The following is a 19364-nucleotide window of genomic DNA, read 5'->3' on the forward strand; positions in this document are numbered from 1 at the left end:
GACAGCAATTTTACTATTTTTGATTCTATAGATTAAAAGCCAGAGGATTTTGTAGTTCAGTTCTGAATACTTACAAAAAATCTGTTTAAAGTACAGTCATATTTCTTTTTCCGACATTTTAGGTTTGAGTTAAAACTGATGAAGCCAAATAAGTACGAAATTTCATAGTGTCTATTATCTGATGCTCTGGGCTTTGTTTCATGTCATGATGCATTTTCTTTCTCTTACCCTATTCTATTTCCTTGCAGTCCATCTTATTATTCCAGGCCTTAATGAAACCACTGTGAAACTTCCTGCATCCATAATGCTTGAGATTTCGGATGCAATCAAGACACAGTTAGGTAAGCAGCAGTGTTCCATATTTGAACTTTGTGGTGACTGAGTACTAGCACTGATAATGTTAGGGTACCCAAGGAATCTAGCAAATGAGCTGTTTGGGCATCTCAAAGTAAAAAGTAAGGGACAGGCATGTGCGCTGTTGATGGGAATGAAAATGGTATAGCTGCTGTGGAAAACAGTATGACCCTTCCTCAAAAAAATCAAGCATAGAATTACCCCATGATCCAGCAATTCTACTTCTGCATATATATCCAAAAGAACTGGAAAAAAGTTATCAAAGAGGTATTTGGACATCTATGTTCAAACTAACATTATTCACAATAGCTAAAGCATGGAAGCAAGTCATGTGTCCATCAACAAAAGAATGGGTAGGCACCCCGATGTTTATAGCAGCATTATCTACAATAACCAGATTATGGAAACAGCCCGAGTGTCCATCAACCGATGATGAATGGATAAAGATGTGATACACACACACACACACACACACACACACACACACACACACACACAGTGGAATAATATTACTTGGCCATAAAAAAGAATGAAATCTTGCCATTTGCAACAACATGGATGGAGCTAAGTGAATTAAATCAGAGAAAGACAATATGATTTCACTCATAGGTGGAATTTAAGAAACAACACACATGAGCAAAGGGGGAAAAGAGAGAGAGCAGCAAACCAGGAAACAGACTCTTAACTATAGAGAACAAACCGATGGTTACCGGCGGTGGGTGTGGGGGATGGGGTACATGGGTGATAGGGACAAAGGAGTACACTTGGTGTGACTAGCACCGGGTGATGTATGGAGTGTTGGATCGCTATATTGTACATCTGAAACTAATATCATACTGTATGTTAACCAGAATTTAAGAACTTTTAAGAATTTTAAAAATTAAAATGAATGGGTAAGCAAAATGTGGGTGTATATGCAATGGAATATTATTCAGCCTTAAGAAGGAAGGAAATTCTGACACATGCTACAGGACTGATGAACCTCGAGGGCAGTATGCTAAGTGAAATAAGCCAGTCACAAAAATACAAATACTGTATGATTCCATTTCCACAAGGTACCTAGAGCAGTCAAATTTATAGACAGACGGTATAATGGTGGTTGCTAGGGACTGGAGGGAGGAGGGTTTAATAATATAGTTTTGCTTTTGTAAGATGAGAAGAGTTTTGCAGATGGACAGGGGTGATGGTTGCACAACATTGTGAATGTATTTAATATTACTAAAGTGTACACTTAAAAATGTTAATTAAGATCATACATTTTATGTTGTGTATATTTTACCATGATAAAAAAAATTGGAAAAAACAGTGAGAGCTGAGAGATTGGAGTGTTGGAAATATTTATATAAATCATGTTCTATAGGTAAACAGTTATTATTATATCATAAAATATAAAATATATTTATTTTAAAAGTGAACATTTATCAAATTATCCAAAATCCATACGTTTATTTAGGTAAAATTTTCAAATAGAGTGATTGTTAGAAAATCGTTATACTATACTGTCAAGGGGCCACGAGATGTTTTCAATGAGAGCTGATGTAGAGATCAGGTGTGTTAGAATTATCATTTACTTAAGATTGATACTGCCTCCTACTTGTGGAAAGAACTTGATATAATTTCAGTGTCTTAAAAATACCAAACATGACAATTTGGGGGGAGACAAACCCAGCAAAACCCTGTAAAAGGAGCCCAGGGAATAATTGCAGTGCTCATTGGGGTAAATTAGTTGCCGCATTTGAGGATCAAATTAGTCAGGCCTCCCTGTATAGCACGGCATCTCAAACTTGATGGAACACGAGAAGTCCTGGTGGGCTTGTGAGCCCAGACTACTGGACCCACCCCAGAGTTCCTGATTCAGTAGATGGGGCGTGGGACCTGTGAATCTGCCCTTCTAACTAGCACCCAGGAGATACTGAAGCCGCTTGTCTGGAAACCATACTTTGAGTACCACCCTTCCACTGTCTCTGGGGATAGATCTGGAAGGAGATGGCATGATGCGGTAGCAAGTGAACAAAACCAAAAAATGCAGAATGTTTTCTCTGAATTAGGCTCTAGCGAAGAACTTTCACACTTAGATAAATGAATGTGCACCTTGTGCGGGTGCAGAAATGAGACCCCCGGGTCCCTGTTTGGCAGCATTCAGTTCACATACAATGACTACGTGTTCCTTTGTGGCAGAACTGCACGTTGCTGGCACTCTGCTGGTGAGTTACACGGGCACAGGACCTGCCCATACCGGGACTTCAGGCTTAATTTCTCCTGACGAGTTTGCTTGTTTGATGCTGGGCAATCAGATTGGAACAGTTTCAAAACGTGAACTCTGAAGTTCTCCTTAGCTGTTAATTTGAGAATTTACTGGAAGAAGGAGGAACAAACCTTAAGGGAGTAGAAGAGCTCTTCATTGATAGACTTAACAGTCCCACCAATTGTGGGAAAATTTTCAGAACTTACACATCATTTTGTTAAGATGTGCAAACATTTGCCAGTCTTTGTGCTTTTGTGATCCTGACATTTTTATTATGAAACAGTCATACCTATTAGTCCCAGAGTGAGTTACCTTCGAGAATGTAGACAAGGGACTTCAGACATCATTTCTTTAATTTGTACATCAGACTTGATCACCTCTTTGTTAGCTATAAAACTCTGTGACTAAACCCTGCAACATCCAAATGCTTGCTAAAACCCAGGAACCTTCCAAATTAACTTTCCTCACTGAACTAGTGTTTGGAATCCAGTGCTCAGTATTCCTGTGCTCACCTGTTCTCTGCCCGGAGCCTAGATGCCTTGCCCTGCCCCTGGGAAAGTCTTGTTTGGAAAGAGGGGGAAAAAAAAAGGAACTGGCCGGTCTCACTGATGTGATCGCTAATCCATCCAGCAAAACTGCAAAATATAGAATTTGTGAAGGAGGTTGAAAATGAGCAGTTTTCCCCAGACCACTACTGTCAGTTTTGAACTGGAGGATGTTTTGTTCTTTAGTCTTGAGTGATATTTCCTAAACTTAACTGGTTTTGGCAAAGTTCCACACACTACCTTAATACCCATTCAATCTTTCTGTTTTCTTTAGAGAGTAAAACAGTACATTTGTTTTATTTTGGTTTTGCTTTTATCTTTCTGATAGGATTTACTAAAAGCTTTTCAGGATTGAGTGTGATTTCAATAAAGAAAAATTTATGCAAGCAGTAAATATCTTTTTTGACTTGTTTTTCTATGGAAACACCATCTTAAATTTAACAGATGGCAAATTTCTTATGCATTGAAAAACTTGATAGCTAGTATCTTGAAAATGCCCAGCAAATCCATCAAATGTACTACCTTGACAGACTGTATTTAAAAATTACATTTTAAATTTACTGTTTTTAATGGAAAGAGATACTGCTTAAATAGTTCTTTATACTAGCAAGGGAGAAATAAACTTTCCTGAAGTTATTTAACACTGCAATTCAGAAAAGTACCATTTCTTTGAGGGGGTAAATCCTAAAAATAATATCCTCATTCCAGCAGGGCCCATCATGGGACATCAAGAAATTAATGGCTTTTGTTCTAAAAACACATGGTGTGAATAATGGGAGAAATAAACAAGAAAGCTAGTATTACACACACCCCTCCCTGGGGCATACAAGGAGTTTGTCAAAGCCAAGACCTTGCCTGCCAAAAATGAAAGGAAACAACTGTGTTGAATAAAGGTACAGAAGAATCAGAGAGGAAAGGGAATTTCCTAGGTTTTAGGCCATATTCTGGTGGCATTTTACTCTGCTCTTGGCCAAGACTGCAGTTGTCCAGAGATAGTGAGGTGAGCGCTCGCGGATTGGTAAGAGACACAAACACGCTCTCATACAAATATCTTCCCCGTCTACCAATTTTTCAGACATCTGAAATGCCATAGTTAGAAATACAGTATGCCCTTGTAAGGAGTTAGTGATGTGTAAAGAATACAAATGTCTCTTGGGAAGGTAGTTTACCTTCTCCCCCAGCCCCACATTAACAGCCTAATTTTAGGTTAATGTGATTGCCAGCTGAGGGCATGTTTTTAATATAAGGAGCTAAAGTGAAGTAATTCAGAGCATTGTTTGAAAGTATAGGATCTGTAGGTTAAAATAGTCTAGTCAGCGAGGGAAACCAGTGAGAATGTAGGATATTATACAGGAAGGAGAGGGTTAGCAAAGGTGTCTTGAGGGAGAAGAGGACCCTGAAAAAGAAAAGAGCACTAAAGGAAAACCTTATAATCTCACACTTAAAAAAGCTTCCCTTGGTACACCTTGAAAATAACAGGACCAAAGTTCATAAAAATCTGCAATCTGAATGTTTTTTTCCTATGCTAACAATCCCAGGGGTTCTAAACAAAAGCTGTGACTGCAACAGAAAAATGTTGATTAAATTAAGAAATTTTAAGAATGGAGATTTTAAAATTTTACTGGATCTGCTTTTTTTAGTTATTTCTGAGAGTCTCTTTATGCCCCGCTAAATTAATTTGAGCAATAGTATTTAACATTTCTGTTGTGCAAAAATGCTGGGCAACTTCACGTACACATGAATCCAAAACACGCACTTGACCGTTAGATACGGTGTGCATGGAAGCACTCGCGATGCCTGCGTCTAGCATCTTAAAACACTTCCTTAGTCCTGTGGAAAAATCTGTGTAGACTTCCATCATACAGATTGAAAACTGATTTGCTTCTATCATCATTGTGAAAGGGATGACTTTATGATTGTCTTCAAGTTCTTCAGAAGTAAATAAGTATTTTGTAGCCCGTGTTAACTGATACGAAAATGGTCTTTACAACAGTGATGTGAATTACAGCAGGAAGTTAGAAGATTTTCATCCTCAAAGAACTTTGAGAGGATCAGTTAGATCAATAGTTCTCAGTAGAGGGCAGCTCTGTCCCCCGGGGGATATGTGGCAGTATCTGGAGACATTGTTTGTCACAGTTGTGAAAGTGCTAATGGAATCCAGTGGGTAAAGACCAGAAATCCTGCTAACCGTCTTGTAGTACACAGGATAAAATAATTATCCAGCTCAAAATGTCACTCGTGCCAAAGTTGAGAAACCCAAGAAGTCCTGTATAGTTTTAGGACTCTAAAAAAATAATCCCATCTGATTATGATCATTTCAAGTTGACATGATCAGGGTATCGCAAGGATGAATGAATTCTTTCTTGCCCCTAGACTTTCAAAATAGTACAAGTAGGTCATTGATTCAGTGTGCTAACTAGCTGAATCAAGTTCATCCTGAGTGCATTTTTGAAATGGGAAATAATCATTGGGGATTTCTGGTATACGAATGTACTTTCTTTGAAAAAGAATACCTAAATTATAGAAGAAAGTTTCCTACATAGTTTTCTGAAGAGGTTAAAAACATGGGAAAAATTGATTTCATTCATTATGCCAAATTCGCACAGAGATCGAAAGAAAAGATCAGTGTTAATGTGTGGCTCAAATGAATAGCTGTTGGTATTTTTTTGGCCACAAATATTTTTAAATACCTTAGTTTCCTATGTGAGCTATTTGTTTTTCTAAAATTTCACTGTTATAACCTATTGTTTTTTTTAATACGTATAATAATGGAAAATCTCTATGCATTGGTTTTTTTTTTTTCCTTAAATTAGGAGTACTCAAATATAAAATTCTAGGGAGTATTTGCAATACAACCTGTGCTTTCCAGAAACTCTTATTTATGAATGAGAATGATTTGAGAGTTATCCAAGTATTGGGTTGTGATTATTTTTCTTCATTCCAATGCCAATTTAAATTTTAAAGAATTTCTTAGAGTTCATGAGATGGAATTCTGAGGAATCCCTGGTGGAAATGCACAATAAATTTGTTGACTACCTGGTAGGAAGAATTAAGAGCAAAATCGATTTCTTGAAATAATCTGTTACTTGATGATGTTTTGAGTGAGCAATATTTGGGTACTATGTTATGAAGAAGTGAGGCGAATTGTTTGTTCTCTGACTTTTTAGCTAAGAATGAAACGTTGGCATTACCTGCTGAATCTAAAACACCAGAGGTAGAAAAAATCCCGGCAAAGCCCATTACAGGTAATGAGATCTGTATGTTGTTAATTTTGAAAGAATAAATATTTTTTGAAATGGTAAATGATTGATGAGCTTGTACTTTTTTCAGTGAAGGGCCATTAGGAGATTAATTTTCATCATTAGCACAAACAATAAGATCGTAGATCCTTAATTTAACATTTGGAAAAACAGCTGATGCAGAAGTAACCATGGAATCATATGACCCGATATGTAATATGGAAGCTGTATTTTTCACGCTAAGTGAAATTTGTCACCTCAACATTCTGAGATATTTTTATACTAAAATATAATACTATGGTTTATGTGCTTCCCTTTTCTATGAAGACATGAGCTCATTTTTAATTTCTTTCACAAGTGGTCATTTTAGCAAAATGCCATAATCCCTCCCAAATCCACAGCTTGATAACTATGGAAGTCCCCTAGAATTATTTAGAAAAATTAGAATTAATTTTCTATGGAAGATTTATAATCCTCGTATAAAGAAATATATAATAGTCTGTTGAAAATCCTTTAAAGAATAAATGCTAGATACATTTTCCCCATAGTTTATCAGCATTTACTAACAAACATTCAGCGTTTCTTCTCTGAATGAACTGCCTGCGTCCAGCCCACCGGGGACATGTTACTCTATGAACCACAGAGTTTTTGCCAGAGCAACACCCCCTCATCCAGAACCCAGTAAAACAAACATCTGGCAAGAATTTCCTCAAATCTGCAGTTAGCAAAATACCTCCACTCTAAAGTGAATTTTTTTAATCCATAAAATTACCATAAATTGAAATATCTGTGATATTTACCTCGCACTAAACTCTTGGATTCATAACTGGTCCAAAAGAGATCAAGATTGGCAGAGAAGTAAAATAACTTGATTCCAAGAAACCTATTGAAGTAGAAATATTTCTGACGGAGTAAGAAGTCTCTGCTCCTACCTACGTGGGAGAGGGACCTTCCATCCTCCACCTTCATGGGGTTGGTGCAAAGGTACAAACTAAGATGCTGGAAAACTCTATTCAAATTTAGTTCCTAGGTAATTTTTCTAATTTCAATATAATTTGTTGATACCACGAAAAGCATAGGCATGACCCAGTAGATGACTCCAAGTTCTTTTCTGCCCCAAAGATCCTACCCATTCTTCCCATTTATACTTTCCTCTCTTGGCACAGCAGCTGATGGGAGAGTCTACAGATTTCCTTGTTCTCTGCCAAAGCTTCTTCAGAATTTTCCTATTCAGAAGCACTTAGGCAAACACCATACCTTATTATTCAGTGTTGTTTATTTTGTGTCTTGCGGCTGAGTATTTGAGCCCTTACCATAATTACAATCCAGTCCCAAGCTTGGCATGTTGACTGCAGTTTGGAAGAGAGAAATCTTTAATGTAATAGTTCTAAATAAACCTTTTTGCCTTGGGTCATTCTTTTATCTGCCCATTTATTAATTCATTTAATATTTGTCATATGCTTGCTTACTATATCGCAGACATTGTGCTGAGCCCTGAAGATAAGAAAGAAAAAGGCAGGCAAGGAAAAAATTATGATTAATAAGTGCTTTCACCAAGATCAGCTCACTGTGCTTTTTGGAACACGTGGAAAGTGACCAAAGTCAGCGAGGAAGGGTTGGAAGAAGTGTCAGCTCAGGCATCTGGGGCAAGCCAGGGAGTCCTTAATTAACTTGAAAAGAATTGGTCAATTTGTCAGTTACTAATTCTAAAGGGCAACAAAAGCACCTTATAATCTTTGGTTGCTTCATTATTTTATCTGAATTTATAAAGTTGTCTCTTTTTTTTTTTTTACCTTCCAGTGACTCCTGAGTCAGTGCCACGGACCACGAAACCCACTGTGTCTAGCGCATTAGACTTTTCAGAAAAAACACTGGGTAATTCTAGGAATTTTTTTTCTTAACTCGCAACGCTCATAGAAACAAAAAGTAACCCCAAAGCCTTAGTTCCCCTCTTCCTTTTATTTCCCCCCTTTACTGGCAGTTGTTAACTCCTATTTCTTGGACCAATTCCATTACAGAGTTAACAACATGCCTTGATCTTGGTGACTGATACTCTAAGGAGCTCTGGATGCTAGATGCTGATGACATACACCTTTTACCAGTCTCTTGGGACGTATAGAAAAAACCCAGAATGCCAGCCTTTTAACCCACAAATCTTGGAGGGGTGGGGGAAACCTGGAAGTCTTGACTATGTCTGTGCTTTGTTTCAATAGGCTTCCAAGTCTATGTGCACTAAACTTGGGGAGAATCCCCAAAAGTGTCCTGCTTTTTAATAAGAACTTCATGTCATGCAAGTTAGCTGCTTCTTGGCCCAGGAGAGTCTTGCTTTGTTGTCTTCTGCTGAAGAAAAGGAGCAGCTTGTTTTGTTGTGTACTTGTGATGTTGACCCTCCGTGTCACATCATGCCCTTGGAAACAGAACCTTCACGTTTTAACAGCGATGTGAAGCTTTTCCTGGGGGAGCCAGCTAGTTCCATGAAAGGCACCAACTGGCCTGTGCACACAGTGTTATGAGCGTGCTTCACATGATTAAGTGTGAGCCGCAGCATCAAATCCTGACTCAGGGAGTTGCTGACCGAATTCTTCTTTATTGTAGTTCTCAGCGAAAGGACCCCGGAGGCACTGCAAACTGGTCTAATACCTAGGTTTGAATTGCCACTGAGCACTCTAGGTAAAGATTATTAAACATTGCAGCTGGTTATTACCTTGGAAATTTCATGCATGCTTTAAAAAAATCCTTAGGCTAATTGATTCAAATTTTTCTCTTCATAGGAAAGAAGAGACACACAGTTTACAGAACAATAAGCCCCCCAATACCAAGCCCTTAACTGTTATAAAATATTTTACAATTTAGGATCCTGAAGAGTCTTTACGACAAATCCTTTGGGGGTTTTTCTTTTTGGTGATCGTATTTGGATATTATATTTGATTCTTTTTATTCAAAATCATTGTGTCACTGAATAAACTCTTTTCTATACTTTTTCTAAATATATTTTAACTCAATTGTTTCTCCAGACGGAGAAGATACGTTTGTTATTTTGGCAGACTGTTTCTTAGAATTTGAGTGCAATATCAAAAACTGTCGCAGTGGGGGCTTAAATATAAAGCCGTGTAATTACTGAAATTCTATTTTCCATTAGATGGACATTTTTTAGTTCAGATGTGTTTGGTGCTTGATTTGAGTTAAAATGAAATATATGTAAAGGCGCATATCCACCTGACTAAAGAAGTTCGGAAAGTAGTAAGGGTGAAAAGAACTCAAATTCCTCAAATGTAGTAGCTTGATTATAAAAAATAGAAAAAGAAGCTTTATTATAGTATCCAGCATCAAAACCACAAGCAATACTACTAACAAGACCTTACTTGACATGAGTAATTTGCCTTTTTGTGTTTGTTTTTTGTTTTTGCAAGCTTGAGATTTTGAAAAATCTTTTCTCTGTTACTTGTACCTCAGGTTATAACATTTGTTATGTGTTTCGTTGCAGCTCCGAAAAGGCTTCCAGAATTTCCTCAGGCAAACACACCCTTCCCCTTTGAGAAGCCTGAGGGCTCTCTGGGTAATAGCACCTTAAAGCTGGCCTTAAGATAAGGGTGGTGGTGGCTTAATTCTGTAGGACAAGCTTACTAGATCCTATCTTAGCAAACCGGAACTGATGAATTGCAGCAGCTCAGCCAAAGAAGGGGTTGATTTAAAAACAAACAGAAGAAAACCTGTTTGATTACATTTTCTACAAATTCAGTAACAATCATCAGTATGTTAATTTTATACAGGTTTGGGAAATGTTGAAAGTATGACACTGAACTCTGGTCTCTTCTTTTTAAAAAGATTTATTTCAGAGAGAGAGAGAGAGAATTGTGCACACGCACGTTGGGCAGGGTGGCCAGGGTGGGGGAGGGGCAGAGGAAGAGCGAGAGAGAAACTCAAGCAGACGGTGCTGAGTGGGAAAACCCGAGGAGGGGCTCAATCTCAGGACCCTGAGATCAGGCTGAGCCGAAACAAAGAGTTGGGTGCTTAACCAACTGCACCACCCAGGCGCCCCCAAAGTCTGGTCTCTTTCTGATCACTAACCAAATGCTTTCTGGATAGATGCATATTGATTCCTTGATATAAAATGACTTTAGATTGGATTAGTGTGTGCTTTTTATTGCAAGCTTCTGGTAGCCACCATACCAACAACCTATTTCTGTCCCTTTCGCTTCTCCAAAAAACAAAACAAAATGAAAAAACAAAAATGAATTCCATTTCTTTTTGGTGTAGCTTCAAGTGAAAAGCCACGGATTGTGCCTACAAGAAAAACATCTGAAGATTCCACACTTCTCCCACCTCAAACTGGTAATTTCATTCTTTTTAAAAAATAGACTGGACCAACAGTATTGAATAACTTATTTTTATTTTTATAGGTTCTCTAGCTGATTATCAAAATACTTGTAGTAAATGGTAAAGCTATAAGCCATTCTTAATACTTAGAGGAATGTCATGTTTTTCTCAGTGCAAAAGCAAAATGGTTTTGTATTTGTTTAAAAAATAGGTGTTTTAATGTCTGGAGAGATAATTGGAAGTGTGGCTCGAAGATGAACTGCAAATTGGCTCATGGATTTTCTAGAGACATCTTTTATGACACTGAGAACAGAAACAAGAATAACATATCGTGGGTCTGACTTAGCAGTATCAGCTTAATGTTTCCCTTGTAGATAGATCTTTGCTTTTTTTTCCAACAAAAATATCCAGTGAACATTTGAGAGCTCATTATGAGTTATTGCTAAATCCTAAAATCTGTAAGCATATTGTCATATGGAGGAAAGACCACAGGTCTTGATTCTAGTTCTGGCTTTCCCATTAACAGTATACTTGAGCTCTTCTCTACTGTCCTGGGTCTTAGTTTGTTATTTTGTAAACTGTGGCAGTGGGCTTTTTTTCTCCTGAGAATTCTGTGTTCCACCACTAAAACTGATGACGGAGACAGCTTCTTCCTCTTAAACAGATTTCCTTACTTAAAAAGTGATCTCTTATACATCTTTTCTTTGCTGTCTAGCGGTTAACTAAAAAGAATGGTCAGCATGTGAGAATTATAAGAATACCTCAGAAACCACTTTGTGTGATTACTTCTGTGATTTTTGTTTTACTTGTTTGTATTTTAATTTTTGTGAACCTTCTAGTTGTGATGCTTTGAGTAAGTAGTATATAGTATAGAATGTAGTTGGAAGTCCATATAAGAAGTTAAGTACGCTGCCATTCTGTGGTATTCTCCAGAAAGGATTCCAGCAGAGGACTGGTGTGAGAGAGTGACAGTGTGCTTTCAGAGGCATGGCATAGATTTTAGTCAAATCATTCTCTGTTACATGTGATGGGGTCAGACCTCAGCAAAAGATAAAAGGATGGCACCACATGAAGTAAGCATGTCCAGTAGTCTCCCCTTTCTAGTGGGAAAACACTTGACAGTTGGCTGTGGTTGTCAGCCAATCCAGAGAGGTCTCAAACTGGGTCTTTCTAAGGCTTCATTCCCCTAGTCACTGACCCTGAAACTCAAATGCAATTGCTTAATGTGGGTGCAGAAATATCTTTAACATTCCAGGTCACCTGAATCTAAAATCTGGGTTCTGAGTAGAGTTTCGTACCAAGCCATCCCACAGGCACAGCTGCACTGTGATTACGGAACAACAACTAGTCTGTGGGCCTGTGAGATGGTTTACCTGCTGCACTGTGGGTGTGCCTAGACTGACTCCCATATCATTCATGAAGATTGAGTTCTCAGTTCAAACTAGACTAGATGAACTCTTGGGTCCCTTTCATCTTTAGCTTTTGGGTTATTAACCTTGAGGGCATAGGGTCACCTAGGTTTCCCTTGAGCAGCCTACAGTTTTTTGGTGTCTATGGTTATTCAAGAGTGAAACTGACCAAAACCTTAAGGAAATGATTTATGAAATGCTAATGCCTAGGACATGAACTATATATAAACCTGAATTGAACCAGGCTTTGGGGAGTGAGGAGAATATGTTGGGAAGTGAGGTTTGTAGGGTTACAAAGAGACACAGATTGATGAGATTAAGGATCTTAATAAAGGAAAGTTGTTTCCTTTTGCCTTCAATTCCAGAAAAGGAATATTCTGGTCTTGCTCTGACAGAGTCTGAATAGTGCTAATACAGCAGGAAGCACTTGTATTGTTCTGTTATCTCACTAGTGCCAGAGCAATCTTCGGCCACCAGAGAACTTGCAACAATCAACTGCCAACCCCCTCTGGATGAAGTGTTGGGGCTTGTCATGGGCTCTAACAGTTCAATACATAATGATTTCAGGCAAAAGCATTGGCCCTAGAAACTTCCTAGCCTTCCCTCACAACATTTAAATTTTATATTTCTCTGCTTAGTATGATCCTTAGACCAGAAGCATTGGCATCCCTGGGGAACTTGTTAAAAAGGCAGAATCTCGGACTCTACTCCAAATCTATTGAATCAGGATCTGCTTTTTAAACAAGATCTCCAGGTAATTGGTATGAACAGTAAAGTTTGAGAGGCACTACCTTATCACTAGTCTATAATATTTCACATGGTGTAGGTAAGAATCATCAAATGTGGTCAATTATAGGATGAGAGGCCTCAAGTCAATATAAGATTAGTTTCTCAAAGTGGGTAATTAAGTATCTCTTATTTATACTAATGCACACAATGCTTCTATCTCTTATATAAGTGTTCTGTGGCATCTTCTTACGTGTTAAATTTCAAATTAAAACTTATCCTATACACTGTGATTTGATATATTAATATATTCATGCCATCCTTTCATTCATATCAGCCTTTCCTGTTTCTCGTGATTGATTTTGTGTGAATTTATACATGTACTAAGTTTCTATTTCCTATTTAGTTTCAGTGTATATGATTATTTTACTTTCCACTTACTCATCATGGTTTCCTAATGCAACTGTTTTTAGAAATTAAGAGAGAGATAGAGATAGTACTAGAATGCTCGTGCATAAAACCATTGGTCCCATGTTTAGTTGTTGTATCCTTTGAAGAAATGATATATTTTAGCTGCTATGAATGCACAAAATGAACACATTTGGTTTTCTCTGTTGGGATAGAGTGTACCTATACTTAACTATATCAATTCCCTTCAGCCAAAGCCCACTAGAACCACAACTGTATTTGAACGAAGTTAGATGTATTTACTCATTGCAACAGTAGAGAATCAGAGCATGAGAAACTGTGGGATCTCTTGGTCAGAGGGTGCTGGAAAGGACTTACTGTAGGATGGGGCCTTGTTTTAGGTGATTCTGGGGAGGGTCCAAGGAAGTGATGCCTTGCTCTGGAATGGCTCCTGCCAGAAAGTGGGAGTAATTCTGTAACTGAATATCTTAATTCTTAACCAGAAGTGAAGAAGAGCAGAGTGAAGCAAAATTGTGATTGGTAAATTCATATTAGCCAGAACGCGGGGACAGTAATTTTTGTGTTCACGCATTTGTGTTCCACGCAGTTACGGAGTGGTATTGTTCTTGTCTCAGTCCATCTTGGTCACCAAGTGGTCTTGTCTGATGTTGGTGTCCTTTCAAGTTGTGGATGCTCAGCAGGAGAACACCACAACCTAGCTGTGGGTGCCAGGCCAGCTCCAGGATGCCGGGACTGCTCTTCTCTTTACAACCATTAAGTGTGATTCATCAACACCTCTTATAAAACTCACTTTGCTTTGGCACTTGCTGGATTTGTTTTCCACATTTACTTCATATTTTGTATCAAATCATCAGAATGCATGCTCTTCAAAAGATGTCTGTTACTTTTGGATATAAAGCTGTGTGGAAATTCTAACTTGCATGCCAATTATTGAAATCCCTAGGTCATTTCAATAGTTAATGAAAGAGTGGGGCAGGGTATTTGGAATTTGGAATATCCCAGAAGATGTGAGAAGTGTAATCTTCAAATATACTCTTCCCCACTTTTAGCCTATTTGCCCTAATCTTTCATTAGTGCTGTATTTTGTGATCTCATTTTTTGGAATTGTATTTTGTATTAAGCCTTCTCTAAAATATGTTTAAATAGGATTGATTGATTTTTTTATCCCTTGGCAAATCCATTTTTTCTTAAAGTTTAGAAGAATGATGATAAATATCTGCTCTATAATTATACACCAGAATATATACTTCTTTAAAGATTTTTAAAAAGATTTTGTTTATTAGAGAGTGAGAGAGAGAGAAATTGAGCATGAGTGGGGGGAGGAGCAGAAGAAGACGGATAAGTAGATTCTGTGCTGAGTGTGGATCCCACAACCCTGAGATCATGACCTGAGCCAAAATGAAGTGTCGGACTCTTAACAAACTGAGCCACCCAGGTGTCCCTGGAATATATACTTCTTATAATAAGTTCTGTATTAAAAGAAAGTTGGCCACATTTTAGAAATACTTAAGTGCTTGCAACGATCCTTCAGAAAAGTACATTTTTTGGTGATGTAACAGAATTGGTCTTAAGTTCTATTGGTAAGTGGCCAGTTGATGATTTCTGTGTCACTACAGAGTGAGTTCTAGGAGAGCTCTCGGTACCTTGCACTCCCACAAAGAAATATGCATTTGCACGCGTGTGCATGTACTGTTTGGATTATCTCTTCACTGGAATAATATAATTTTGTGTTTGGACAAATTTATGTTTATTTTCTATTAAAAGATTCAAAGGGTTGTATATATACCATCATTTTGACCCTCCAGAAGTCCCTGGAAATAAAGAGAGCTATCATTTTCTTTTAAGGAGATAAGTGAGAGGCTTGCCCCTGAATGGGTAGAGGAGAAAAACTAGATCCTCATTCCTCTCTTTCCTAAGCTTCTCTTTAACAAAACATTCCAAGTTAGGAGTGAAACAGTGCCATGCATCTTGCTTTGAAACTTTTTGTTAACAACTTCCCAACAGAGTTAATTAAATGTTATTAGGTGTCTTCTAGATTTTTAAAGAAACATTAAGTGGTCTGTGAGAAAGGCTGGGCCAGTTTCTGAAGTTCATTCTTATTGTGAATGTGATCACTAACCTGTGAACTATAGAGTGAGACAAAGCTGGGTTAATAACCCACCATTTAGCAGTTATGTGACTGTAAACAAGTGATTTAGCTTCTTAGAGCCTCAATTTCCCCATCTATAAAATGGAAATAATATATAATTTTTTTCATTGGGTTATGTCTTAGAACTAATGTGTGAAAAGAAAGGAATGTGTAAGTCACTAAATCTAATTCACAGAATCACAGTACGTCAGAGGTGCCCTGTGATCCTTTCCTTAATACAATGGACTCTGCAGAATGCATCCTCTTCCCCCCACAGTGCCCATCCCAAACTTCCTGAATTGCTGCAGACACTCAATAGTAATAATAATACAATAGCAACAAATTACTAAAAGAAAGGAAGAAGGAGGAGGAGAGAAAATAAAAAGACTCTAAACTCGCATATATATGAGCATACCAAATGATTCTTGGGTCTTCATTTCACTTGTTTAACCACTTTTACGAAGAGGAAAGGGTATGTGCATTGTTATTTAAAGAGACCCTGCCCCCCATGGAGTGGTCTGAGGTCCTATTCACCCATGGCAAGCATGGCTGTTGAATTAGAGTGGCAGCCTGAATCATTCTGTAAACTCTGAGACCCTTTCTAGGCTCAGGGAGTAAAATGATGCGTGACCAACTAGCTGTGTTTTTCCATGGGCATCAGAGATGGGACAAGCAGCTGCGTATGTATCATCCCTCAGCTGGGGCCCACACTTGATACTACTGCCCTTTATATCCTTGGAGGGGGAAGATGGAAATCAGCTTTTTGTTTCTGGCTTCATAATGTCATCAGTGTTAAGCCTCTTTCACTTCTTTGATCATCCCCTTAAAAAGACCATCACTTAGTACCAGGAAAGATTTAAAACCTAATTAAAACAAAGAAACGGTTTCTTTTTATAACCCAAGATGATTTCGGCATGTTTACTTTCATCCTTAGAAAACTCTGCTGCCTGTTCTTTCCCCAGCGTGTCCAGACTAACCGATTTTTCCCTCCACATGTACTGTGACTTGTTACTAAGATGACTCCTTCTTCTGACATAATTCCTTCCCCTTGAACAATAAACAGTTCTCTTTAGAGGCTTTTCCTTGACCAGAGAGTCAGAACTGAGAGCAGTCAGCTTCAATCTCTTCATTAGAATACACTTAGGGAATCCACTAATCATTTTCAGTACTTCGTAGACCTTCAGTAAATTACAATGTGCCCTTCAGCTCTCGAAAGCATTGAGAGACCTGAGAGCCGAATGACCAGCACGGCCGAGGAGTGGGACACTGCTTGGAAGGTTGTGGCCGCAGGTGGTTTGCTCCGAGTGGTTGAAAAGAGATTGAACTCTATCTACATTTGACCTTACTGCCTCCCTGTGAGGTGTTGATGAGTGCAGCTCTGGCCCACCCAACTGGATGAAGCCCTAGAGAGGAGAAGAAGTGGGGATGAGTGGTGGTGTTGATGCTTTGAGAGTCGGAAAATAGGATTCAAACACAGCAGATGGTTTACACATTCACTTCGAGATTTACAGCCTCAGCCTTTGGCTTTTGCTTCAGGAGCGTTTTCTTGTAGGCACTATTTTCACAAATTTCAAGGCCAACCAGAAATGTATTTTATTTTTCTATGAACTGAGGAGAGCATTATTTATTTATTTCAATGGTACTGAGAACACTGTGGTGTTCATAAATGCTTCCCTTGTCCAGCTATTTATTGACAGTCCTGTTGTATTTTCCCATTTTTCCTTCATATATGTTTTTAAGATTCTATTTCCATGGCAGGGGATGGCCACATAAGCATATGGCAGGTAATTAATTGTGCAGAAGAGGAAGAGATCTGTGTGTACAAGTATGTGTATCATAAAATAATTAAAGGGGCCTATTCATTTCTTTTCATTTGTCCTCACCAAGAGCATAAACTACCCAGCTGTCAAACCCACTGTTACTCGTTCACTGTAATGGTCATCTCGCAGATTAACTCTGTTAATTCTATTAATTAATAGAATGATTTCTATTAATTTTATTGAGTCTACCATGTACCAGACTCTGGGGTAAAGTAAACTTGGAGTGCCTAATGAGCATGACTGATGCAATTTCTGTCCTAATGAGATCTTTCATCTAAGAATTTGTTTAAAAAGGAAAGTCTTTCCCATAGTTACCAATATTCATGGAATTTGAACAAAATAAATTGATGAATTCTTGGTAATTGGAAATGCCTTATCTGGGTGCCATCATATGTTTCCAGAGCAATACCAGAGCATTTTTATGATAGAATTTGCATCTAATCAGTTTTTAAGAACTAAAAAATGTATAGCCAACAAAACATAATTTAACAATGGGGTTTTAGGAAGTTGTGAGCAAATGAGCAAATGGTAGTGTGCCTTATTTCATACTAATATTTTTTCTGAAAAATACAAAAATAAAACTTGGTTATGACAAGTCATTACTGTTTTTTGAAAGAAAGTTAGTAATTGCTTTTCCTAACCTTTGAATTGATCTACCTATTTTACTTGCATTAGTTTGTTTCTGCAACTTTTGGTCCCATTTATGTTCTGCGCATGCAAGAGTAGTGTGCTTAATGTCCCATGGGAGCATCTCATCCACTGAAGTAAACATTGGTGATAGCAGATGTTTGCCTCTAAACAATCATGCATCGTAGCGTGTAGAGTGTCTAACAAATAGAAGGCTTTGCTTTGAACTCTTAGCTATCACTTTCATACTGGAGTAGCCGTTGAAAAAGCCAGCGATGTCTAACCATTTCACACACTTTGCTCTTGTATAGAAATACTCCAGAATTTTGTAAAGAAATCAAGAGCTGTTGATTTTTAGGGAACTTCATTTTTGACACTGTTCTCTCCTCTGACATCTATTACTTCAAAGTCAAGAAAGCATGTTTAACCCATGAGTCAAGAGAGGTGGTGGTGTGTCTCTCAAAGCTGCCCAAACAACATAAAACTGCTAGCAAGTGGTGTTTGTGAGTTGTTCACCCTCTTGTTCTTAACTTCCTCAACTCTCTCAGAAACTCCAGAAGTAGAAATAGTAGAGACCAAGCCTCCTAGCAGATGTGTTATTTTAATCTTAAGTATATTTGAGAAAATGTTTGGAAGTTAGAGGTCCCTGACATTCGGGAACTTCCCAACATGAGCCACCGTAGCCATTGGATGGTGGATGCAGGGCTTCTTTCTCCAGGATATGCCTTCTAGGAATAACATGAGGGAAGATGGCAGCTGGTCTTGGAACCTCCAGGATAAAAGTAGGAAGAAGGTAAATAAATATCTCTTGGGACAACAAGTACAGAATCTAGGAAAGCTGGTTCAGTGTTACCAGATAGAAGGGAAATGTGGGACGGTAACAGATAGTTGTGGCATTTTTCAAAAACAAGCAGCAATATAAATAAAAGCCAAACTATTTATTCATAATTTCTGGTATGAGAAGTTTAAGTTGGTAAAGTTTTCCTAAGTTGTTTAGAATCAGAGCTGACTCTGCTAGATCCATGACTTGAAATAGGCTTAAAGCAAGCCTCGGATCAGCAACTGCCAACATTTTTGTACTTTAAAAGGTCAATCATTCTTGGGGCGCCTGGGCAACTCAGTCAGCTAAGTGTCTGCCTTGGGCTCAGGTCATGATCCTGGGGTCCTGGAGAGCCTGCTTCTCCCTCTCCTTCTGTACTGCCCCCCCCCCCCCCCGTTCATGCACGTGCTCTCTCTCTCTCTCTCTCCCTCAAATAAATAAAGAAAATCGTTTTTAAAAAGGTTAGTCATTCTTATCTGACCCTTTAAAATTGTAGCTAGGCTCAAGACAACTTTGCATTACAATGTAATGGATCTTTTCTTAGAACATTTGCATGGCTCATAACGTTCTGTTTTTGAAGATTTTGCAAAGCAGTAGATTGCCCTTCACAAATTGAAATCTATATCCTGCTGCTTTCCTGTGTGGTGCGGTATAGACTGCCTCTCTGTGTCCCAGAATGTGTCCCACGGTGCGATATTACCTTTC

The 19364-nt window shown here is 38.2% G+C and overlaps 1 protein-coding gene across 50 annotated transcripts in view; it reads left to right on the forward strand.

The window, feature by feature from the left end:
• Positions 1 to 19364, forward strand: part of ABI3BP (ABI family member 3 binding protein) — a 235006-nt gene that overhangs the window by 105461 nt on the left and 110181 nt on the right. For 23 of the 50 annotated variants that reach the window (XM_026492204.4, XM_026492194.4, XM_026492220.4 and 20 more), the window contains exons 9-14: positions 249 to 341; positions 6312 to 6389; positions 8184 to 8258; positions 8979 to 9053; positions 9868 to 9939; positions 10641 to 10715. In XM_026492204.4, coding sequence (XP_026347989.1) covers positions 249 to 341; positions 6312 to 6389; positions 8184 to 8258; positions 8979 to 9053; positions 9868 to 9939; positions 10641 to 10715 — 468 coding nt within the window. The remainder of the gene's footprint in view (positions 1 to 248; positions 342 to 6311; positions 6390 to 8183; positions 8259 to 8978; positions 9054 to 9867; positions 9940 to 10640; positions 10716 to 19364) is intronic. The other 27 variants (XM_026492280.4, XM_044381651.3, XM_048215248.2 and 24 more) reach the window with 4 other exon arrangements.

This window comes from Ursus arctos, unplaced genomic scaffold, assembly GCF_023065955.2.
Source record: "Ursus arctos isolate Adak ecotype North America unplaced genomic scaffold, UrsArc2.0 scaffold_4, whole genome shotgun sequence".
Taxonomy (NCBI): Eukaryota; Metazoa; Chordata; class Mammalia; order Carnivora; family Ursidae; genus Ursus; species Ursus arctos.